Source organism: Pseudopodoces humilis, chromosome 27, assembly GCF_049639895.1.
Source record: "Pseudopodoces humilis isolate 2021_Gansu_Grassland_sample_001 chromosome 27, ASM4963989v1, whole genome shotgun sequence".
NCBI classification, from domain to species: domain Eukaryota; kingdom Metazoa; phylum Chordata; class Aves; order Passeriformes; family Paridae; genus Pseudopodoces; species Pseudopodoces humilis.
Window position 1 is genome coordinate 2,181,803 of NC_142226.1, and position 25,386 is coordinate 2,207,188.

General features: G+C 45.3%; 2 protein-coding genes across 3 annotated transcripts in view; both read right to left on the minus strand.

The window, feature by feature from the left end:
• Positions 1-12,919, minus strand: part of RLF (RLF zinc finger) — a 40,847-nt gene extending 27,928 nt beyond the window's left edge. Inside the window, exons 1-3 of one of the 2 annotated variants that reach the window (XM_005529884.3) lie at positions 12,752-12,919; positions 7,426-7,580; positions 1,599-1,680 (exon numbers count right to left, since the gene is read on the minus strand). In XM_005529884.3, the coding sequence (XP_005529941.2) occupies positions 1,599-1,680; positions 7,426-7,580; positions 12,752-12,904 (390 nt within the window). In that variant the 5' untranslated portion in view covers positions 12,905-12,919. The remainder of the gene's footprint in view (positions 1-1,598; positions 1,681-7,425; positions 7,581-12,751) is intronic. The other variant, XM_088067376.1, reaches the window with a different exon arrangement.
• A 413-nt stretch (positions 12,920-13,332) lies between these two features.
• On the minus strand, positions 13,333-20,043 carry NFKBID (NFKB inhibitor delta). Its single transcript, XM_088067480.1, has 12 exons — positions 19,931-20,043; positions 19,261-19,349; positions 19,139-19,172; positions 18,870-18,991; positions 18,244-18,428; positions 17,649-17,754; positions 16,855-17,001; positions 16,627-16,678; positions 15,964-16,121; positions 15,477-15,590; positions 14,969-15,133; positions 13,333-14,655 (listed from the first exon to the last, which is right to left on the minus strand). The coding sequence occupies exons 1-12, from the start codon at positions 19,944-19,946 to the stop codon at positions 14,596-14,598; spliced, it is 1,248 nt and encodes a 415-aa protein (XP_087923606.1). The 5' UTR covers positions 19,947-20,043; the 3' UTR covers positions 13,333-14,595.
• Positions 20,044-25,386: the final 5,343 nt, after the last annotated feature.

Genomic DNA, 25,386 nt, shown 5'->3' on the forward strand with positions numbered 1-25,386 from the left:
TTTAGCTGGGCAGGGTGATGGGCTATCTTGTCTAGACCCTGCCTTTGTCTAAGAAAGTCTCGACCAGATGATCCTTGAGGTCCTTTCAACCTGGTACTCTGTGATTCTGATTCACTCCTCTTTACCCTAAATGACTGTACTAGTAAATTAAAGAGCTACTTTGGAAACACTAAGTTTCAATGTCTTGCGTCAACCCTAACATAAAAGATGACACTGTGGCTGACCACCCTTATCTGTGGCATCCCCACAAATGCAGGGTTTGGAAGCACAGACCCAGCCTTTGGCTAACAGCCAAATAGCATAGCTGGGCATTGTCAAAATGAACTGCTACACCTTCAAACCTGGCTCTGGAGTGCTGCAATGTCCATTATGCTGTTACAGTCACTAAGGGAATTGCAGGACCCATGCACTCAAAATGAAAGACACATCCTGTTCACCACTGAGGCCATAGGATTTAAACTGTACCTACTGCATTTCTATTACCAAGTACATGCCACACCCAACTGTTTCTAGGGTTCCCATGATAATAAATATTACATGGTATTTCAGGAAAAGGAGGTTTCTCTACTCAAGCACAGACCATCTCTGCTCCTTCCACTACTAGAAGGACTACAAAGCTCTGCTAGACTGCTTCTCTCAGTTTAAAGTGACAGGCTTATTCATGTTCACAAAACAAAGTTTTCACACCTCCTGTTTCTTTGACTGCAGGGAAAACAAAAGTAGAAGCTCAGTACCAGCATCTTCAGAGCTAATGCAGCAATAGCCAAGCCTCAGAGACTGAGAAAATCCCCAGCCAAAGGGGAGTAAGGTCTTGTGATAAAGATAGCTGCAAGGTCTAAGCTCACTTCCTGCCAAGGTCTTCACTTCAGTAACTTATAACTGAGATTAGCTTCCAACTTCACCAGTCACAGTTAAAGCCAGAACAGGCAATAGCAGAAACAGAGCACTCCCTGGCCCTGGAAGGGCCCATCAATACAAATACAGCAATACCACTCCTGTCTTTCAGCTCCATTAGGAACACCATCTCCTGCAGACAGCTAGGTACCACCTCCAGACTAAAACCCAGAACACTTCTCTACTTCCTACACAGTCTAAATTAGCCATCTTGATTTGATTGTAGGAATGTTGAAGTATGAGCTTATTTCAGCACCATCTGTAAAGAAACACTTCTAAGAACCACCTGGACTAAAGGCCTGTCCTACCATTTCTATCCCTCTCAAATCAGGTACAGACACTAACCTGCCACTCAGACCTCCACAAAAGCTCTTTTATCATCAAAGCAATGCTTCAGAACTGTTAAATCACTTAATTTAACTCAGTCTGTCTCTCATACAAATCATTCACTCAAGACTTACTAAGGTTCTCGTGCTTAAATTGCCATCAACCGTGTGGTTATAAATATGCTGTTGGGCATTCAGACTCCCAATATGGGAGTTGCTGCAGTTAGACTTTTGCTGCTTAGAAATTATTGCTGCCTAGGTAACAGCAATGCAGGACAAGTGGAACTCAGGGGAAGGGTAGAAGAGAAAGAACACAACTGCAGCCTTTTTTTTAAAAAAAAATATGTAAATCACAAAAAAGAAATCCAGAACACTTACCTGAATGGATTGATGGAATCCTAACCACACCTCATGTGGCAATTCACTTTCAGGAATTGAAAGCAGTAGCTCAAAACAACTCCTGGAAAAGCAAAAGGCAAGTAAACAAGCTACCTGAACACATTCTCTTGTTATATCAAATAACATTTCTGGCACATACTACTTAGTATTCAGATAAGCAATGACAGTAACAATAAAACACGTTAGATTGTGCAAATCAATTAAAGGCCTGAAACAGCTTGTAAATCAGGCATGATTCATCATATGGAAACAGAGCTCCTTTTCACTACACACAACCTCTAATTTAAGATTGCAGCTACTCTTATCATACAAGATAGTCCATTCAATGTAGCTCAGGAACGTTACAATACAGAATTCCATTCTTTCTTCTCAAAGGAAACCTAATGACCATTCTAAATAAAGTTCACTGCAGTCCAGTATGTCTCTGCCTAGAGGGAGAATGAAAGCCAGCTTCACTTAACTCAACATTTCAGCACTGACAGCCACAAAAAACCCCCTAAGAAACAGCTTGACAGAAGCCACATGCATCAGCACAAGAATGGATCCAGACAAGATCTGTGAAGAGGAGCATCAGCACCTGGAAACACCTTATGAGCTTTTGATACCAACTGGGGGAGCGTTCCAATACCTACAGCACAAACTGCAACCTGCCATGGCAGGACTGCTGGCTATCTTGCTCTCAAACAGGAGCTATCCAACCTTGTACAGAGCATATGGATTGCCTAAAACCCTACTAAACAATTAGACCTAATCAAACTAAAAGTGTCAACCATGACACTCTGCCTAGAGATTCACAGACTTACAGCAGAAGCATTTTCATAAATCGTGACAATGCAAGGAAAGAAAACTAATCTAGGACGCCACCTATAAAAAAACACTTAATCACTGCTGTAAACTACATCTACACTGTTAGATAGTTTCAACTCTTGCTACTTTTTCTTCAAAACATCCTCTCTCAAATATTAAATAGAAGAATGACAGGACAACACATTCAGTCTTATGATAGACAGAATTGAGCTTGGGGAAATGGAAGAGATGACCATAAAGCAAACATGAGTTTCAGATTTGCTTAGTACTCAAAAAGAATGTCCAACTTCCTCCTGACTTCTGATAAATGCATTGAACAGTTACCTACCAAATGCTATGCCTACTCCATTTTTAGCCAGATTCAGCAGTCATACACACCAACAAGACCAAATGGATGAATATTGAATAAGTATCTGACCATCCTTTCCACATTTCATACGTTTGAGTTCACTTTCAAACCTGGTTCCTTGAAATAGATTATTCACACCATTAGGCATGAGACTTTGCTGATGATGAAAAAGCTGGCAACAGGACCACCAGATATTCCGACTGTCATAGGTCTCAATTTAATAAAATAATCAGGACTTTGTTTTGCCTTGTACTCCAGCTTGACAGTAAAAGTTAATTCACCAGCCCAAATGTTTAGACCCAGGTAGTTGCTAATAATACTTTACAAAACACCTTAACTCTATTTTAACACAAAACACCCTAAAACTAAAAAAAAAAAATAAAAAATGCAACAAAACAACAAAAAACCCCAAGCAAAAAAACCAAAAAAACAGACAACTAAAAAAATCCCTAGGTATGAGGTCTGTTTTCATCCATATCACACAGACTCTATACCCAGTAACACATTTGCAAACTTCGTGATCAATGTGCTTTTGTAAAGTCTTTTGATGCATGCCTCACTTTCAGACTTAGTCAATCCTGTGTCCACTTTCAACTGCTAGAATTACTTTTTCTAGAACATTTATTTTTCATATATATGATATTAGTTATGTAATATAATAGAGTTGAACAAAATTACAATGTGAGCTTTTAAACATTTATTCTAAAACTCAAGCATTCAGTTGCTACTTGGTCAGTGAAAAAAATCTGCAATTACATTTTCAAAGCATTATGTGTACAGAGTGAGACAGTCTAGGAAGAGAAGAGGATTTAATTTATGGCTCTAGAGTTACTGTCTGTTGTAGTAACACAGGACTGATCTGAACCAAAAGGCAAGTCTTCCTCAGGGTCCCAACACAGAACACTATGGTCTGAAAGTCACTCCATAAGAAATCTGGAGCTCCAGACACGTAAGCCACCACATAAAACAACTTAGAGCACAATTGTAATAGTAATATCCAGGATATTCCCATCACAATTTCTTTGGCAGAAAAATAATTAGAATCCCAAGTCAATTAACTAAGATTTTTTTTTTTAAGAATTGATTCAAATACACAGGTGCACAAAAACTTACCTACTTCCAAGGGGGACAACACACCGTTTAGCTTAATTCTTTCTTTTGGTCTTTATTATACAATACTTTAAACCACACCTCCCTCCCTGAACTCCCATTCCCCCTTTATTGCAATGCAACTAAATGGAGTTTGCATGTCATGGCTGGCCCACAAACCAAAATACCACAGTTATGCCATGAAGTCAAGTCTTTCTAACCCTACTCTACCAGTACCACCACAATGCCTACCTATACAAAACTCAATTTCAAACTTCAATTACAATTTTTGCAAATAAACTGTAATGGATGCTTGAATGTTTTCATTATTAGAAAAAATATTATTCATCTGAAATACTCAATTTCAATATATCTTTTAAGAAAATGTATCCTAAATATAAATTTCCTTATTTTGGAACAAATAACTATGTAAAATTCAACATATTATTTGCATACAGTTTTTCTGCAATTACTTTATACGTCATCCAGAGAAATTTTTTAAAATTTTTCAGAACCATGTTCATCTTCAGATTGCATTAGAACACTTTTCCAACCCAATCCTTCTTAGAGACACAAAGATGACTCATTATACATTGGATTATCAGCAGGAATCGTTCACTTGTTGCCAGGAATTATCCTGTGCTTATTAAGAGTTGAATTAGCCCTCAATGATAGACAGCAGAGTGGTAAATGCAATCTAGAGAATCAAACTGCAGCAGTGTGTTAGGCTGAGAACTGCTTTATTAGACAAACTGCTCAGAGTGCTGTGGGATGCCAGCACAAATCTGTCTGAAACCAACATCTGTCAGATCCCATAGGGAGATAGAGCTCCAAGCTTCAGGCACACTGGTCTTATTGGTTCAATACAGTTTTGCTTCTTAAACATGACAGCATTCAAATCTCCTTTCACTTTTTAGGGTTGAAAAAAACCATACAAACACCTTCTCAAAGTAGTAGAAGTGGCAAATTCCCTTTCAGTTCAGTGCCATCACTGGCAAACACAACGTGAATTTTGACCAAATATTTATTTCTTTTTTAATCTATTAATCTTAGAATAATAAAAACCATTTTCAGATGGAAATAAAATTTTTATACTGATAACATGACACCTTTCCCTTCACAGCAGCCTCAGAAATAAATCACTCACAGAAGCTTGAGTGAATAACCAGCTTCAAGGGTCTCCTGAGATTCACAAGGACAGCCAGCTAACTAACTGTCAATGAAAGACATCTCTGATATGGCTAATTCTTTATTAATTATCCTACAGAGGCAGTACCTTTGAAACAGTAATACTGGGGGGTGAGGTGAATGCACTGTGCTTTGGGGATGTGAGAATAACCTGTCCAAGTTCCACTTGAGCAAAGCAGGTAAGTCACTTCATGGCCATGGCCAGAAAGAACATTGCTGTTTCCCACATCTCCAGTCATTTGTCACATCTGCAATCTATACAAGAGCAATCAGTCCAAGCTTTCCTTGTTTCCCAAGGTTGGACAGTGGACCAACAAGATCTCACAGTGCATGAGCATCATGTTTCTTGTGGGAGGCACAGTCCCTGCTCATGTCAGCTGCACTGTGAATGCACAAAGGACCTCAGCAGGGAACACCACAGTACACCGAGCTTGGCTGTTATTGGCTCAACCTGCTGAGAAGGAAGTCAGGAGGAGGAAGTTCTTTTCCTCTTCTCCAGAATCAATGTTGGAAGGGAAAGAGGATTTCAATAGGAAGTAGAGCACTTCTGCTTTGAAACAGCAAGTTTGCTTATTTCATTTCCAATCAAGGTTCAAGTCTGAAAACACAGTGTGCATGACAGCTGTGGGTAACCCCAAAATCACAATTGCATGGGAACGGTATGTTTTGTGTCCCTAAACAAGTAGCAGTCTTCCTCCCTCATGGAACCTCAACTTTTATCTTTAATTCTCTGCTCTAACTTCTTGCTCACTCCCTTGGAAACTGATGAAAAAGAAAAAACGTGGGAGAGTTAAGTTGGGTATGCCATTTACCTCATCTTATCTTCCACCTCACTCCTTGAATCTCATTCTTTAGATTCCTTTCAAATGTAATCATTATAAGAAAGAGGAGATTCCAGCAAGTCAGCCTTTCTACTGTCCTCAAACACAAGATTTTCTCACTATACAAGCTACAACAAACTCTGCACACTGAAAGCTGGAAAAAAACCATTAGCAAAAGCAGAATATTCTGATATTTCTCAACAAGAGAAAAGCAATTTCAATGCAGAACTGGGATTTACACCCCAACATATCTAACAGTGACAAAATATGTAGAAAATACTCCAAGAGATGCCCTGCAAACAGACACTAAGAGACAAACTTCTAAAATTACATAAGTAGGAAACAACAAAATACACAAGCTAATTAATAATGAAGACAATAATACTCTAGCCTTAAAGGAACAGCCTGCAAAAGCAATGAAGATATTGTGCCAAAAATCTGTATCATGTATCAGGTAAATGATTAAGCAGTTAAAATCTTAGGTTTCCATAGTAAGAACCTAAGACACACTTCTCCTGATTTCACATGTTTTCAAAAAACCCAAGAACACTCCTAGTTCACATACTTCTCACAATTAAAAAGAAAATATTTCAAGGCATCATTTGCAGATAATCTGGTTCTGAGCTGTTAATTTATATGGTAAGTCATAACAAAATAAAGCATTTGATCAAGGAGTTCACTGCTAAAGTCCTTCTTAAAGAAAATACCTGAGTTCAGACCACAAAAAGAGTAAGAGACTTATAAGAAAAAAACCCCAAACAACAAAACAAACAAAAACTGTCACAGAATTGCTTTTATTCTATGAAGATCTTCATATTCAAGGTTCTAGATCTTCATCCTCCTCAGGTGAAACCTCACTAGCAAGGAATGACCAGCACATCACCTTATCATTCTCAGGTTATAATGATTTTATCCCAGTGCACATGAAAGCCCTCAGGCAACACTCTTCAATTACAAAAAGCTGCTTTGCACTTAGGACAGATTTTAAGGAACTGCAGGTTATCCCAATTTAGCTGTAAAACTGTTCCCTATTCTGTTCCAGGATTTGCTGTGCTTTAAGTCATGTCTAGGCTGCTTTGCAATCTTACAGCACAACCCAGACTGCCAGGAACACAAATCAGCTTGTCCTTTTCAACAAGGGACGCATTCAGAATGCCCCTGCACTAAAGGGGACAGGACACACAAAACTGCACCTGCAGAGCAAAGAGTCCAGGTTTATTCACCTATGCATAAAGGTCTAATATTGAAACTTCTTCTGCAGAAAATAACTTGCATACTTGCAGAATGTTTTAAGAAAGAACCTTCCTAATACCTACATGATTATCCAGATACAGAAGAACAAAGCCTTAGAACACATCTATGTTAATTAATTAAATGCTCAAATACATTTTTGTGGTATGATTAAAAATATACTAAAGACATTTACTAGATAAACTGCAATGATAGTTGTCAAATTAAGCAATAAACTATTTCAACAGCTTGCCCTTTAATTTATAAAGTGCAGTTCTCTTTAAAACAACAACAAAAAATAATATACCAACTTAAAACTTACAGCACTAGCCTGCCAAGTACCAAAAGAACATCTTCACATTCTGTAGTCAAGTAAGGTCTTGCATTAGCAAAGCTTTGGATGGAGATTCGATACACTTCCAAAAAAGGTAAAATATGTTCCGATGCACTCCGACTGCCAGCATACTGGAGCAGTGTCTGAAACAAAATGAGTTATCATTAGAAGTTCTTATAACACACTTTTGCTTAAAAACAAATATCAATACACAATATCAAACACATACAGTGGAATAATTCTGGAAGTGAGAAATTTTTACTCTGAAGGAGAATTTAAAGTGGAAGCTTTTCAGAAATAGAACAGAATAGAATCTCAGAACATAACTTCTCCCTTTTATTGAAATATATTTTTATTTACTTTATTTGCTTTATTATTTTGATAAAGTTATCAGAATTTTTACTAGGGAGAAAGCTATATGCAATTGGCTATTAAGTAGGAAATTCAGGGAGAAGCCCTACACTTAACTCCTTTTGTACAACTACCATGGAGACAGCACCATGTATGTAACACTAGAATCTTTATTACTAGAGAGAATGCAGAAAAAATAGAAAGAAACTTGAAATTAAGAACATTACTACAGGTGTAGTGTTTTTAAAGATACATGCATTACCCACACAGCAAACATGAAGCCACAAGAAAGGGATACAAAACCCAGAACAGACCATTACATAGTCATTTTTCAAATACAAAATTACCCTAGATTTTACTCCTTGACCACAGCAATCCCACATTACCTGGGCACACTACTAAAGCAGCAGTATAAAATTTAGCCAGTTTTAATAGAAATCACATCAACACAAGGATAACACTAGTGTATCTCAAACTTTTTGAAACATACCTACACTACCATGCTGTGCTCTGATAGGCTATGAAGTACAATTTGAGAGCAAGGAGGGCACTGAGCTGAGGACACCTTAGCTCTGACTGCTTGTTCCACAAATAACAGCCCTTCTCTGAACACCCTCCTGCACCTCCAGAGCAGTGATGCTTGTATACTCACCAGCTCCCTCTCCATGTGGTACTCTCCCTAGACTAAACAAGGTAACAATCTTGATTAAAGCCAGCTGCAAAGAAAACAAAACCAATGAAAGAGGCTGTGCTTTTTGGAATCCTTAGGGCCAAGAATGCTTGGGAAAAAAAAAATTCAGAGTGCTTCACCCTACCGTTCAAAACAAGTCAAATTGTCCTACAAGGATGATGAGGTCATCTCAGTTCTCAAATCACTTAAAGTTGGGACTCTGACATAACAAATTTATTTTAACACCTTAAAAAAAGCCCACATGATCCTATCAGATGGTGAATGGAAGGAGTATGCTATGGAACAAACCCTACTAGAAGCTTGCTAAAACCAAATGCAGTCATAATAATGACCAAAAACTTCTAAAACAAAACCTACCCTCCAGCACAGCAAGAAATAAGTGGCCAGTATGCAATGTTACATCAGTGATATTACTATACTAATCCTAGCCTAAAAACAATGCAGACTAGCAAAATCACGTTATACTTAAGAAAAATAAATCTATAAAAAATACTAAGAATCAGTAATCCACTGTTTTGTGGGTTGTTCTCCAACAATTCATTAATAGAACTTCTGGGTGAATGGAAGTTACAAACTTTCCCAAAAACCCACATAATATTAATAGCTATAAAGACAAGCAGGGGGCAAGGAATTGGAAGTTTGCAGAAATCATCCTTAAGCACAGCACAAAGATCATTAGCTGCAGTAGTGAATGGCGAGTAATACTAGGCTTCAAACTTGTTTAACAGATTAATGAAGCATTTGATAATGTAACACAAATCATATCTTGCTTTGGAGCATTAAATCACATTCAAAAACTGTCAAGCTGCAGTCCCCAGAGAGAGTCAACTGATGACCATCATAAATCAGCTGGTTAGTAAAGCCAGCAGTAACACAACCATTACAGTGACTACAGAAACAGATCAAATCCACCAGTCCCCACACTTTTCTAAAAATATATCCGCTAAAACAAATCTAAAAAGCCAAATTTAGTACTCAATTATTTTGACAGACACTTTCATCATAAACTACCTGGTCTGTGTAAACCATAAAATACAGTAGAATACATTTAAGATTTAATACACTTTCTAGTAAACACTGCACCCTTGCTGAAGTGCAATCTGAGCACTGGGATCAAAGTCTTCAAGCTAACATTAGGAATTCACTAACCATTTATGAGAAACTTCTTATCAAATACATAAACAATGGTTTCAGTGTAAAAACCAGATTCAAGGTGATAGACTTATTAATAGCTTAAACTTCAAGGATCTGTAGTTTGGAACACAATGGTGTTATTAGTATTAGCACACTGACAAATAAGCCAAATGTAGTAACTGTATTAAAGAAGTTCTTCAAAGCCTCTGTGCTATTTCTCAAGTAAGAACTGTTTAGTTGCCCACTACAGATTTCTCCTGGCAGTCCATATAAAAAAGCTATTATGGAAAAATTATTAACTTGACAGAATTAGATAATCTACATGTTTAAGGGATTCTCAAGTAACAACTTAGAAGCAATTACTACCTTATAGTGTAATTACCTGTGTGAGGAGAGCATTAGCGCACTTAAAGTCTTGCTAACACACGCCCACTCTTACACTTCATCCCATCCTGATTCCAGTAACACATCTGATGGGCTTCTGACTGGGTGAGAAGTGCAGAAGCCACATCCACCTAATGTGTAACACGCAGACCAGCCCTCCACACTGCACAGATTTTCATGTTCTGGAATGACAGAACACCTGCTTAGCTGCACTTCCTCAGAAGCATAATTTTTTTGTTCAGACCCAATTTAAAGATGAAGATAACAAAGCTTCCTGACCTGTTGTTACAGCTTTGAGACTCTTTAAGAAAAATAGTTCCTTGTCCTCTTAACCATATCTGATTGCACTCAACATATCATCTTCAAAAATTTCAGAAAGCAAACAGCTACTGGGCACTGGCAGATGGGATGCTTTGACATCCACTGATAATTGCTCTTCCTACTTATGATAGCACAGCCTCAAACAGTCCCCTTAGTCCTTCTATCTGGCTGTTTGAGTACATACTGCTCTCCACAAAAAACATGTCTTTCCCAAGGTGAATGTGCAAAGCATTCATGCCTATAGAATATAAAGTCAACCCATTATTTAGGCTTCAACAGTTTCTTTGTTTTGTTATCCTGGACAAAAGTACTAGATCCCTGCTTGGAAATAGGGATCTTCAAGGAAATAGTGACATTCAGCATCAGTCCCCATAAGAGCTACTGGAAATCTGCACACAGCAGCACAAGTTTACAAGTAGTAAAATGACATTCAAACAGCTCAAAGCATAGAAAATTCACTAATCTGGTTCATTGTCTGCTTGACAGCCATGGTAATTTCCACAGCAAAACACAGCACCTTCCAGGCCCCTGCCTCAGCTGTAGTCACAGGATGGCAAATGTAACACATTTCAGCTCTCCTTATGTCAGCTACTTCCCAAAATCAAACTTAAGCCCAGATAAATTTAGCTTCTTTCTAGGCACATTCTACTGTAGCTTAATAACTTTATGACAAGGTATCAGTAGTACTTTCTAAGTAATTAATACAAAATTGAGCTCTCTAAATTTCACATATAAGTAGACCTTAAATGATTGAAGTTATTACCAACATCCCCTGTCAGGAGAAACCCAGACATAAAATTACACCCCATCCACAGTGGTCTGCACAACATCAACTTTGTTGAAGCTGCTGCAGGACAGAGCAGCAGTTCCATGTTGCCCACTGAATTTCCTGGATTATGGGCACAACAACCCAAAAAGTCCCAGACTAATGACAACTCAAAACCAATTTTTTCCATTTTTATCTGTGCTATCACAGTATTTTAAAACCAGACTACATTAATAGCACAAGGACCTAGAGGGCTACATTATTTGTGGAACATGGTTTAGGATGGGGTTGTGGGTTTTTTTGTTCATTTGTTTTGTTGTTGTTTGCTTTTTACTTTTTTAGGTAGCAGAACCGTCTCTCACCACACTCCACTGATCGAGCATCTCTAAAGCTTCTGTACCAAACTAATCTGGGAAACTGGACATGTGGATTATTTTGACAACCACTATTAAGGGTTACCTGAATATTTGTGTCAATACCCTGACACATTGTACACCACTGGAAACAATTTTTGCAATACCTAAATATGGTCACAGTCACACTTTTTAGCAGGCTCCATGTCAATGCAAGGTCACAGGTCTTTACCATACACTGAATTTGGGACAAACACAGCAGGATGCAGCTGCACCCTGCAGTTTGAGAGGAAAGAATTTTGAAAGCTAGTAAATATACTTATTCTCTTGTTTCAGTAAGTGATGACCTAAACATTCTCCCAGAATAGTATGGCAAAGCACACAACCTGTGGATGCAAAATGGAAGACTGTGAAGGGTAACATCACTTACACATAATTTATGACACACCAGCAAGCTTTTCCTTCTGATTTTGCCATTCACCAGTCAAATACTATAGCTTTATAAGCTGGTGTTGTGAACTAGTTTAGAAGACAGATTTTTTATTTCTTACTTTAAAACCCACAACCTCTTCAGACTCAAGAGGGACAACTGTTCAACCCAGCATCATAATAACCATTTTTTAACCTTAGAGCTCACAGCAGACAATGCTGTAAGGGCAGCAAAAACTAATTAACCATTGGAAGAGTTTACTTAAGAACGAGTTATCTCCATCACTGTGACTTTAATCAAGATCAGTTCTTCTTCTGGACCTTCGGACCTCGATTCAGAAATTGTTGATCTTCCTCTGGGTTGCACTAAGCAAGTTTTCAAGACGGGATATCCAAACCACAGCTCATTCAGTGACTTAATGGCACTGTAGGCCCTTACAGGCCAGCAAGCACTCCTTGCACTGCCCGGCAGATCTCAGACAAGGCAGAATACACAGATTTGATCCCGAGACAAGTGAAACACAGACAACCGGAGGTCTCGGAACGGAGCCAAGACTGCACCGAGAAAATGCGGTGCGGCCTGCCTGTCCCAGAGACCCACCCGAGGGCCGCAGGATGCCTCGGTCCGAAGCGTTGCCAAAGCCCAAAGGCGAGCAGTCCCCTCGGCCCCGGCTCCGGGCTGGCGGCGCAGAGCCCACGGGGCGCCCTCGGCAGGGCGTGCACAGCCCCGCTCGGCGGTCGGGCACGGTGCCCCGAGCCCTGCGCACCGCCAGCTTCGGAAGAGCGAGGGCCCAGGGGGGCAGCCCCGTGCCTGCCCCAGCCTCATCCTCGCTGCCCGCACCCGGCCTGCAGCCCGCGCCGCGGCCCGCCCCGCCCGCATGCTACCTGGCAGAAGCCTCGGCAGTAGGCTCGGGACGAGGCCTCCGACACCTCCTGCTCGCGCAGCTCGGCCTGCAGCTGCCAGAGGCGAGCGCGGAGCGCCGCCACCACCCGCGGCACCTCCGGCCGCGCCGCCGCCTCGGCCTCCGCGTCCGCCATCTGCACCCGGCCCTACTGCGCGTAGGCACCGGTCACGTGACCCGACGCTGACCTCATCGGCCAGGGACGGCGTCACGTGACTCACACACGTGACGCGCAGCTGTGCCCGCGCGGGGCGGGGCGGGGATCTGGCGCACGCGGCCCTCGGCGCAGAGGGGGCGGGGCCGGCGGGCGCTGCAAGGCCCGCCCCCGGGCCGTGAGGGCTCCGGCGGGCGGCGGCCCCCGGGAGAAAGGCATCGGCACGGCTCGGGAGGTTCAGCCCCCTCTGCGATAAAGGTGACCGACTGTACGACTAAGGGACTTGAAAGATGGTATTGGACGCCAGCCACAGTCAGCCTTTTAACATAGATTGCCGTTATTTCATGCCGTTTAACAACACGTTGTTGACAGCAGAACGTTCGCGTCTCTAGGATAGTCCTGGAGAGGCTGTTGCCCAGATACGGGAACAGGGAGGACGGTAAATAGCTTTTTACTAAGAATTTGCAGTGTGTCTGGTGACATGAGATGCTGGGCCCATGGGTCGGAGCAGATCTCTCTGTCCTTAACTCATGAACCATATATTTTCTCCCCATTTTACATTCATGGAGGGGACAGACAGGCTTCGGTGGGGGCCTGGTATCCAGACAGGGTCATTCCATGACAGGGAAGGCAAGGCAAGGCTGATCAATGGAGGAGCAAGGTAAAGGAAGGCAAGGTAAGAGAGGGGTAAGCCAAGTCAAGACAGTTGCATTGTATAGAAGGTTATGATTCAGGTTACACAGGTATAGAAAGTTGCGATTCAGGTTATACTGGTATCTTACAACTCGAGCTATACAAGCATCTTGTAACTTTGACCCAAGTTATGGAGGTATGACCTGTCTGATCTCCCTTGTCCTCGCCGTGCGCTCCGTTCAGAGCCGGGCCCACACGGGCCCGCCTTGGGTGTGCACACAGCGCCACCTGGTGGAGCTTCTGAGCGACGGCGGGAGAGAGAGGGCCACAAGGTGGCGCTGTGCACTGACAGACATGGCACTGTCCACTTTGGCGGCGCCTTCAATTCTTAGCTTTTATATCTTCCAGATCCTGTACTGCGTTAGTGTAGGACTCTGAACTCCGTATAGAGTGTTAGCAAGCTCTCTTCACATTTTGGTCACACAAAACAATCCTTCCAGGCCTGAGAACTAAAGACACTCTTTGCCTCAGGCCCCAAAAAGTATAAACAAAAGTCAACTGGGGAGCAGGGAGCAAACTGGGGGTATGTGACTTCATTACCAGAAGCTGTAATTGGAAAATTAACCCCTGATATGCAAATAAACCAAACATATCTGTCTGACAAAGATATAAAACAAACTTACATCTGTCTGAAAGACTCAGATTTTAAGAAAGTTTTATTTTATTCCAGAATTCCCTTAGTTTTTGGGTTTCCCCTCCAATTTGGCATGTTCCACCCCAACTCCCCCAATTTAGAGGAGACACCCCTCATTAGCAGCCCCCATTAATGAGGCTGGGGGGGAGGGCTCTATGGGGGTAAAGGGGGAGCTGGACCCCCTTTGTGCTCCTCCCCCCATCAAACCAATGTGGTTCAGACTAATTTCACAGAAAATTGGGGGCAATTTCATTGAAATCAGGAAAAATTAACATGGCGGGGGGAAATCCCCCAATATGGGGGTGTCCCCCCATCTGATATCCAGGAGTTCCCCATCCCTCTGACGTCACTCGGCGGTGTGTGGGGAGCGATGAGACCCCCGGCGGCTCCTCAGGAGGAGGCGGAGCTGTGGGGGAGGGAGGGTTCAGGGAGGTCCCCAAAACACGGGGTTCTACCCCACAATATGGGGATGTCACCCAAAGGTCCTGGAACGGGACCCCACGGTTTGGGGGATGGGGTTGTGAAAATGAGGGGGTAGAGCAGCAGAATTTGGGGGTAAAGCAGCAGGATTTTGGAGTGCAACAGCAGAACTTCTGGGCATAGCAGCAGGGATCTGAGGCAAAATGGTGGGATTTTGGGGTTCCAGGAGCAATTCCAGGCATTTCCCCCCATTGGCAGGAAGTGGGGTGCTGGGTGTGAGGGTGGTCTGGGGGTCTCACCTGGTCTCCAGGGGACCCAGGGGGCAGCAGGCCCTGGGGCAGGTCATGCTCCAGGTTGCGGGCGCTGGGGTCAGCACCCCAGGCCAGGAGCAGCCTCACAAGGGGCTCCTGGCTGGGGGTGCCAGGTAGTGCTGCTGCCATGTGCAGGGGAGTGTTCCCGTGGGCCTGTGAGATGTGAGGGGGCTCAGAGTACCCACAAGTCACCCTGCAGCCCCCCTAGAGGTACCTCAGAGACCCCTGAGATCTGATGCCGATACCTCCAGCCCCTACAGATTCTCCACAGACACCCCAAAGCCACCAGTACTCTCTTGATCCTGTTCCCTCTGAACCTCACAGAGCCTCTTCATACCCTGCAAGTCATTAGAGGGACCCCAAAGAGCTCCACAGACCCCTCCAATCAGCCCCAAGAGCCCCACAGAGGTCCCCCGACCCCAGGTGCCCAACAAAGCCGTAGGGGGAACCCAGAGCCCCCCACAGAGCTCCTCCCAGCCCCACAAGTCCCTCAAACCTTCATGTTGACAAGGCGGGGGGCCATGCCAGGCTGACGCAGCAATAGGTGGGCCAGGGCAAGGTTGCCTCCCCTCACAGCCAGGTGCAGCGCTGTCAGGCTGCTTTTGGTGTCCTGGAGGCAAGATAGGGGTCAGGGGGCAGCCCACAGGAGGTCCCACCCTGCTACAACCTCCTCAACCTCCCCAAAAGGACCCCAAGAGATCCCAGTGCCCAGGAGCACAGGTCTATCCAGCCCATGGAGACCTTGGAGGGAGACACAGGGGTCTTTGGGGGGGCACATGGGTGTTGTGGGGGGTCTCACACTCCTCCCCAGTCCTCCCAAGGTACCCCAATGGCCAGAAGCTCAGGTCTGCCCAGCACACAGAGACCTTGAGGTGGGACACAGTCATCTTTGAGGGACACAGAGGTCTGTGGGGGGAACTCAGGGGATCTGAGGGACACCTGCAGAGTTATGGGGTACCTGGGGGTCCTTGGGTGGTCTGTACCTGGCTGCTGCTGTCCGCCCCCATCTGCAGTAACAGCTCAACACAGCGGAATCGGTCCTGGGGAGTGGGGGACCCATCTCCAGAGCCCCCCATGGGGTTGTACCCTCCCTGCAGCGAGGCGTTGTGGGCCAGGACGGCGCAGTGCAGAGGGGTCTGGCCTTGGGGGGGGAACAAAGAGGGGTCAGGAAGGGCCCTTCCCCCAAACAGGGCCTCCTGGAACTGGGAACCCTCCTAGGGATACCCTCAAAGTATAGACACACCCCCTGGGACCCTCCCACCATCAACCAAGACTCCCAAACTGAAGAACCCCCATCTCCCCAAAACAGGGATGCACCCATCAGGAATCCCACCAAGATTCCAAAATCCCACCAGCTACCAAAAAATGGGGATCTCCAGGGTCACCTTCAAACCAGGGCCCTCCAAGTCCCTTCTGTTTTGAGTACAACTCAAGTGGGACTCTCCCAAGACATCCTGAAATAGGGGACTCGTCAGATACCCCAAAGCAGGAACCCCTGAGTCCCCCACCCCCTCCATTTGGGGGTCCACCAATTGAACTCTCCCTGGCCCATCCAAACAAGGACTGACCAAGAATCACCCCCATCCCAAAACCAAGGACCCACCCCAATCCGCTCCACCACCCTTGCCCCCACCAAATTTGCTGACCCTCAAAATTTCTGGCCTCCACGTTGACAGGAACTCCCGAGGACATCATGGCCTGAGAAGGTGAGGGAAAAGATTTGGGGTCCCCCTGGACACCACAGACCCCCCGCTAGGCCAGTTCCATGGTCTCCCAGGACAACTGTGTCCCTTCTGGACCCATTTTGGGGTCCTCTTTGGGAGGGTTTTGTGGTCCCCACGGTTTCCCAGTCCTCTTGGGGGTTGGGGTCTCACCTGGAGGACTTCAGGGTGCCCATAGGCTGCAGCCAGGTGCAGGGCCGTGCGGCCCCCGTGGTCAGCGGCATCAGGATTGGCCCCCAGGACAAGCAGGTCCCGCACGATCTCTGGGGCTGCTGCTGTTGCTGCCACCAGCAGTGGAGTCTGGGGGGTAAAATGGGGGGGGGTCAGAGAGAGAATGAAGGGGTCAAGGGGGCTTGACTGACTCCTGAGGGGAGTTAGATGTCTAGGAGGTAAAGGGAGTCTGGGGGCTCTTGCACGGAAAAAGGAAGGTCAGTGGGATCTGGGGGAGTCAGGGATGGTTGGGGTGCACCCACCCCAAACCCTCAAATTGCCACCCTGGTATTCTGCTCTGCCCCCCTTATCATCCCCTTATCATCTGCTCATTCATTATTTATTATTAATTGCCCCTTTATTTGTCTCTAATTACACCATCACTAATCACCTATTTTCCCCAGTATTAACTATCCCTTTATCCTCCATCACTCCCCCTGTTATTGGGCTGTAACAGAACTGCATGATTAATTATCCCAGAATTAACTACCCCATGCCCATTATCAATTACCCCCATAACCCCCTGATCCGTTATTGCCTTTTTACCCCCATCACCCCCTTATTGCCCCAATAAGACCCACTTATTACCCCTATAAACCCTTCTTTACCCCCAATGCCCTCAACTTTCCCAGGTGTTCCTGCACTTCTAGCTTCCCCACCCAACTTGCCTACGTGCTCCTGCACCTTGATCTCCTCCAGACGCCCCCTCAGGCCCCCCAGGTGTGTCCTCCTCTCACCTTGCCCAGGTGCTCCCGCACCTCGAGTCCCCCCAGGTCTCTCAGAGCCTCGGCTGCAGCCCGGGCGAGTGCCCACAGCCCCCCAGCACAGAGTATGTGCAGCAGCCTGGGGATGGAGAGGGGGTTAGAGGGGACCCCTCTACCTGCCCCCCACGTTCCACCCAGAACACAGACCCCCCCCCCAAAGGGCTTGTCACCCCACAGCCCCTCTCAATGCCTCACAACTGCCCCTGAAAATTTCACAGTACTGCTCTTGCCCCACTGATTCCCTGATTGCCTCCCAATTGGCCTCATTGCCCTACACATTGATTCTCCTATTTACCCCACAGTGATCTCACCCACACTGACCCCATTTTATCCAATTGTCCCCCACTGAACACCACATTGACCTCCACTCACCCCGCTGCCCTTCCACTGCACCCCTATGGGCCCCACTGACTGTCCTTCACATCATTGACCCCCTAAATTGCCCCCCCCATTGATGCCCCCCCTTTGTTCCAGTTTAGTCCATTGGCCCCTCCTGGACCCCTTGACCTCTGTACCCCCTTATGACCCCTGTACCCCCCAGTGCCCTCCCATGGCTCCCCCTGCTCACGTGTCCCCCTCCTCGTCCTGCTGCAGCAGCTCCCGGGGATCTCGGCCCCCCATTGCAGCACGGGCGGCTGCCAGTTCCTGGGGTTCAGGGTACAGGTCTGGGTTCTCTCCTCCCAGCTGAGGGGCCCCAAATTCTCCCCACGGCACTGGGAGATGGGGCCAGGCAGGGCCAGGGATGGCAGCAGCCTTGGGGAAGCAGCAGTCAAGGTGGAGAGGGGCTTGGTCCCAGCCCCTCCAGGGCTCCAGGTGCCCCTCAAATCCTGCCCCAATGACCCCCCCATTTTCCTTCCCTTGCCCCCCAGCTGCCACCCCATTGTCCCCATCTAAATCATCTCCCTCCATTGCTGCCCCCATTGTCCCCGTTGCCCCTCCACTACCCCCAATTGCTTCCTTCATTCCCTCCCATTGCCTCCCTTAACCATTCCATTGCCCCCATTTAACTCGGCATTGCCCCACCATTCCCCTCCCAGTTGTTTGCCCCCCCTTCTCCGCCCCATTTCCCCTATTCCCTCCCTTTGCCTCCCATTCCCTCCATTCTCCCTCCATTTACCATACCGCCCTCCTTTAACCTCCCAGTTACACGCCCCATTTCTCCCCTTGCCCCACTGTCCCCTCCAAGCCACTCACCTGGAAGTCCCTCAGACCAGAGACGCTTCCCCCATGGGCCCCTCCCGGGCTGCCGTGGGGCGGCACGCGTGGGACCCCGCAGAGGCCGGGTGTCACTGCGGGGGTGCCGGGCCAGAGGGCACCTGAGGGGAGACCGGGTGATGCGGGGGACATGGAGGGGAATTGAGGGACACATGGAGGATTGGGGGGACTAGGGATTGGGGGGGGGGCATGGAGATAGGGGGTGTTGGGGGGATCTGGGAGGAACTGGGGGATCGGAGGTCACTCACCATCCGAGGGGCGCGGGGAGGGCAGAGCCAAAACCTGGGGGGCAGAGGGGAGAGCGAGGGGGTCAGCGAGGAGAGTGGGGGTGTCCCGGGGGAGGTGTCACCTGGGAGAGGGGGGCACCCACCGGGGATCTCGCCCCTTCCCTGCTCTTCTGCTGCCGTAGCTCCTTCAGCAGCTGCTTCACCGTCTGGGGCGGAGCGGAGCGGGGGGGACCTGGGGGTGTGCGAGGGGGGGTTCGGGGGTCACCGGGATGCCGGGGAACCCTGAAAACTCCAAGAACCCCGCCAGATCTGGGCGTCCGCCAGATCTCCGCGTCTCATCCAGACCCTCGGGGTCCCCCCTGAACTCCTGAGACTCCTCAAGCCGCCATGTCATAACCGGGCCCCCCGGGACCCCCAAACGCCTGGGCCCTCCCCCAGAGAGGCAGGAATCCCCCTGTCGTGGCGTCACGGGGATTCCCATGCGTCACCACCCGCCCCCGCTGGCACCGCCCTCCTCTCCGGGGAACCCCCTCCTCCCCCGCGGGGAGAATCCAGCGGGGAGACCCCGGGAATTCCCCCGCTCCTTGAGGCCAGTGTCCCCTCTCCTCCTCCCAGGGCTCCTAAAGGGCCAGCAGACCCTTCTTGGCTCTCTTAAAGGGCCAGTATCCCCTAAAATGGAGTCTTAAAAGGCTCTCCCAGGTATTTTAAAGGGCTAGCACCCTGTCTCAGAGTTCTTAAAAGGCCAGCGTCCCCTAAAAGCGGGTCTCAAAGGGCCCGCATCACGCCCCCTCCATCCCCCATATCCCCCCATACCTCTCTGGGGCCGCATCCCGCGGGATCCGGGAGCAAATGGGCCCTGGGCGGGCGCGGGGACCGTTTTGGGGGGACTTGGGCGAGGAAGCCCCGCCCCGGAGGGAAACGCCACCAAAACGCCAACGCTGTCGCTGTTGACGATGGGTGACAAAGGGCGGGGGGGGGGGGGGGGGCGGGGCTTCGGTGGGGCCCGTGGGACCCAATGGATGGGTGAAGGTGGCGGGGTCAGCCGGGGGCCGGGGTCCTGTGAGGGGGTGTCGGGAAGGGACACAGGTCCTGGGTTATTTCCTTGTGCACCTCAGCACCAATCGAGGGTCCCACCCACCCCCCCATCATTTTGTGTGGGTCTTTGCCCAATTTGGGGGCTCTCTTCCCAGTTCTAGATGGGGGCTCTGTCTCCCCAGCCCCAGAAGATCATGAGAGCCACGAAGACCATGAAGTCTGTGGGCACCCCAGGGCTGGTGTTTTTACTGGGGGGATGATACACCGGGCTGTGGCTGATACACCCACAACTTGCAGGGTGTCACTGCTCCCCTCCATACCCCTATGGATTCTAACTATGAAGCAGGGAGCACAGTGCCTGTGGAATAGCAGGCCGCATAACTTTCTCAGTCTTGCCTGAGAAAGTGGCCTGGGAAATCATAAGGAGGAATTAAAACAATCCTCAGAGATAGAAAACAGCCTTGCAGGTGCTGATTGCCTGTTCCTTGTTTTCTTGCAAGAGAAGGTCAAGGGGTGGTGTACCCCACTGACCAATGATGGTGATGTGTTAGCTCACTAACCAATAAAAGTTTTACCTTTCTGTACTTTAACGTATCGGTCTATAAAAGAAGATCTGAAGTAATAAACCTTAAGAGAGAAAGAACTCTCCTGTTCAACTCACAAGAGAGTCTGTGTTGTTCTCGCCGTTCCCAATAGAGCGACATTGGAGCATGTGTCTTACCCTTTTGGGGGGATCTCTTCCACATTTGAGGGAGGTTTCTGACCCACTTAGGGGGGCCATTTAGGATGGGGGCTTCAGCCTGGTTTTGGTGGGAGTCTCTGACACATGGGACCCCCAGTTCCAGGAAACCATGAGACCCACTGAGACCATGAAGACCCCTGAGGCCACCAAGGCTGGTGGTTTTATTTTGGGGGATGACACTCAGCAGGGGAGTTCCCTCCAGGATCCTGACTGGCAGGGTGTCACAAGTGTACTTTCTACTACATGGGCCGCTGAACCTCGACTGGTCCTGAAGCCTTACTCAGACAGGCAGCTCCACTTCTCTAAATGCCAGAACATCCCTGCAAAAAAAGCTCAAACAGCCTAGGAGCTCTCAGCCACTGAAGGAACAGCAAAGCACCCTAAGGAGAGGCTGTGATTTATATACCCCAGCCTTAGTGGCTGCACCTTTTGCTGCCCCAGCCCATCCCTTCCTGCAGCCTTTCTTAATCCTTGGCTCAGCCACTTTCGCACCTAGTGAGTACAACCCAGATGCTGCAGCTCACAGATGAAATCCATCTCCCATCTCCTGGCCCCAACCACACACACTGAGCCCAGCAGATGAAAACAGAATAGGCAGGAAAGAAGAAAAAAATAGAGAAGAAGCCTAAAAAAGTAGACATGGAAAGAAACTTGAAAATGCAAAGAGGAGCAATGCCAGGAGAGAACTAAAAACGGGCATGGAAAGCTACAGTACCAGTGTATATATGTATAAATAAAATTTTAAAGCCAAGAGATTAAGAGAGGAAAATAGACAGCAAGCTATATAAAAGTAGTTTTTATTTTTAAAGCTAAGGAACTAGGAAAAAATATCAACAGTGAACTAAGATAAAAACAGACAGAAATGGAAAAAAACAAAAAAAACCCCTTAAACTTTCTGATACAGGCCAGGGCATCTTCAGAAATTTTGCTTGTGAAAGTGAAAACAGAAATGTGCACCTACTGATTTGCATGTGTATTTTAGCAATAAAAAGTGAATCTTTTTTATTTTTTTTTTATAAGGCAGCACAGAAAATACACTAATGTGAAGAATATGTGTTTCAGTCTTTATATGGTAATCTCTGGTGTGCCTTCAAACACAGCACTGCTGAATTTGGCAGTCATAAAGACAACATTGAGTAGTACAGTGCCCCAAATTTCTTGTTGCAGTTTATCATTTGTGGTCATCTTCACTACTGAAAGAAAACTATGGGAGCGAGTTCATGTTACCCTGAAAACGTGTAGGACACATCACTGGTATCTGTGCCTCTACTTATCTAGCTGTCCATTGTGGGTCAGACATATAACAGTAGAAAATAAAAATCAATTGTACACATAAAGTGCACATTATTGATGTATAGAAATGCAAAGGCCTTGATCTTCAGAGAATATTTCCATGATTGGAGGATTACTGTGACGTTTGACCCTAAGCTAAGAAAAATCAATATAGTCATAAAAATTTGCCATAAAAAGCCAGTGAGGTAGCTTCTAGACCTGGAAGAAAAATGAGTTGTCTCCCCATCACTAAATGACTAAATTCTGAATGTTGTTATAAACAGTTTTTGTAAATAGTCGGAGTTGCAAGCTGTCTGAACTAAGGCAAAAAGCAGCATCAGCACTACGAAATTATTGTTGGCACTTGAATTTATTTTCCCTTGTGGATTGTCAAGTTGTCATTTAACTGTTGTACCATTTTAAATGAGATAATGCATCCTGGAACATTGTGTGGATCGTTACATGTCTGTTTTAATGTTTAGATTTTACAGAGCAAGTAAATCTCCGGCCATGGTAGTTCAGTCTCACCAAACACTTCAGGTTTCCAAACAAAGCTTCAGCAACTCTGCATGAGCTGGCAGGGGTGGGAGTGTGTCTGTGGACCACTTCAGCAGACTTAGAGGGTTTTATATCAATAACAGAAAAATATACTTTAAGTACTCAAGAGAAGACACATGTTTAGAATTCTGCTTTAAGTACTTCATAGAAATGGCTGGCTGGAGACTGCTAGCTTGCCAAAATGATTGAGTACTTTCAGGCAAGCTGTCAAGCGTGAAATCGGACATGACCTATTGACTGATCTTCAGCACCAAAATTAAAAGATAATGATTAGCTTTTTAGAGTCTCAACAGAGGAAGTTTATTCATCCTTTACAGGACATTTGAATTAGCACTACACTTTTGCAGAGTGCTGATGAGGATCACCTAAAAGAACATTATAGTGCTAGATGTGCTTCTTAATTCATATTGCTCCTAGCAGTGGACTTGCACATTAATACCAGGCGTGTCTAATGAGGCTATGCCCTTGGCCATAGCACTGATAATGCTGGCTCCAGAAAAATTTTTGTACACAAAATAAACATATTTATTTCTTTTCTCCTCTTTTTAAAAATAAGATACTTTTCCCTCCCCACTGCCCAACATTTCTTAATGTTTAGAGTGTTTAAAAGGGTTTCCTCAGCTTACCATCAGTATCCAAAATGGACTTTAACAGTTTGATCACCTCAAAAAAAAAAAAAATCAAGTATATTTTTAAGCTCTCCTAAATAATTTTTAGGCATCATCTCATCTTCCAAGCTGTGGTCTATCCCCAGGCGCCAAGAGGAATTCTTAAAGAGAGTATTTACTCTGAGAATTTTTATATGAGCAAACTAAGACATTATATAGGATGAGGGTGATGAGACACTGGAACAGCCCGCTAGAGAAGTTGTGAATGCCCCATCATTGGAAACATTCAAACTCAGTTTGGATGGGGCTTTGAGAAACCAAATCTGTCAAAAGCTGAATCTGCCCATGGACGGGGTTTGGACTAGGCAGCATATTAATGTCCCTTCTGACCCAAGCCATTCTATGATTCTATGTGCCTTTGATGTGTAGAACTTCCACTGCTATTCTTCCAAAAATGTTTAAACTTAGTAAAAGGTAATTTAGGAGCATTCATTCTGTTCCAGTGGTTTTATCCTCCTCTAGGAAGACACAGAGAATGGTAACTTTGTGGAGTATAGGTACAACTGTGGGTTTAATTTCTAATTCTGCCACATGTTAACAAGGTGAGGATGTATAATGCATAGCTTTATCAAATCTTCTACCTGAAGTAATCATATTCTTCATTAGAAGAAACCCATGCATTCATCTCAGTCACAGGGCAACTGTGCTACAACAATCCATCTGAAGTAAAGAAAGGAATAGGAAAGAGAGAAATATAAACTAAAAAATTAACAACAGTAGATTGTAACCTATGAACAATTACATCCATTAATGTTCTTTGAGACCAGGCAGTTTGTGTGCTCTTTTGTAACAGAAAATATTTCAGCCTATTCTCTGTTTTTCCTGCTGAGGTAATGCAGATGGGTAGCTTAAGGTCTGGATTAAAAATGGAACTTGTGTCATCTAGTCAGTTTTTATAGTCTCTATGTAAGTATCACTATCAAGAAGAATGACATCTTTAGTATGTCTGACATTTAAAACGGAATTATAATGATTTTCTCCCAAAAAGAAATACTGAATTATATGGATGGGAAAAATAGAGTAAAACCATTGTCAAATTTAGGAGTATCTTCAAGACGTCAGTATAACAAGTAATATGGCCTCAGGATAATAAACGAGAAGTGCAGAATCAGAGAATATAAGAGATGCTGTCTGTGAAGAGGGAGTGAGTTTGGAGGGGCCAAAATTCCAGACATTGTTTTGTTTTTACATCAGGACTCTGGTGCTAAGCTGTTGCAGGAGGAAAGACTCTCTGCAGGCATTTACAATGATAGTGCTTGGGAAAATTTACCTTCTTTTGCACAGGCAAGCTGAATATTTGTTATTACTGAGATACATAAACGAAAACTTAGTCCGAAAGTTCTGTTTTATTCTATTTTTCTGTGGCTGAGACTGTTCTTAAAACTTAGAAGGTGCTATAGATATATAATCTCAAAGAACTTAAAGCTGCAGGTTTTTTATTTCCAGCTTTTTTTAAAAATGAGAATCTTTTACCGTTCATAGTTAAATTATGCTTGGAGCGGTAGTAGACTGAACAATAGATTGATTTTCTCCTCCCTTCAGCCCCAGCAAATATAAATTTCATGTGCAAAGCTCACACTCTTTCACTTGCTCCTGTAGCAAAATAAACTGCTCATAATGTGTCAATTTACTCACATAGATGGAAGATGGCAGAGGTTGTAACTTTTTACTGGACGTCGTGGATGTTTAGTTTTACACATTCTTTTAAAGAAAGGTATGTTTTATTTTTAATTTACCATTTATTTTTGTTTCTCTTTAAAAATGTCTAACTTGCCTATTTGTATACTGATTTCCAAAAGTATTTTCATGTTTAGAAGGCTCAACATAAAGATTCCTCTATAAACATCTATATTGCAACCATAAGATTCCAGCTTCTGTTGACTTGTTAGCACTCCTGTTTTACAGGGTGAAAATTAATCCCATTTGAAAAGAAAATGCTATGCTAAAGCATCTTTTTCCTAAAAAATACCAAAATAAGATACTATTCTATTGAA

Bases quoted from the DNA above. Each gene is read 5' to 3' on its own strand.
- NFKBID (XM_088067480.1), bottom strand. The intron at 16,122-16,626 runs GTCAGCAAATTT...TCCCCCCCCAAG, and splicing joins GGAGGCCAGAAATTTTGAGG to GCCAGACCCCTCTGCACTGC. The intron at 14,656-14,968 runs GTGAGACCCCCA...CCTCCCCCACAG, and splicing joins CTGGGTCCCCTGGAGACCAG to CTCCGCCTCCTCCTGAGGAG.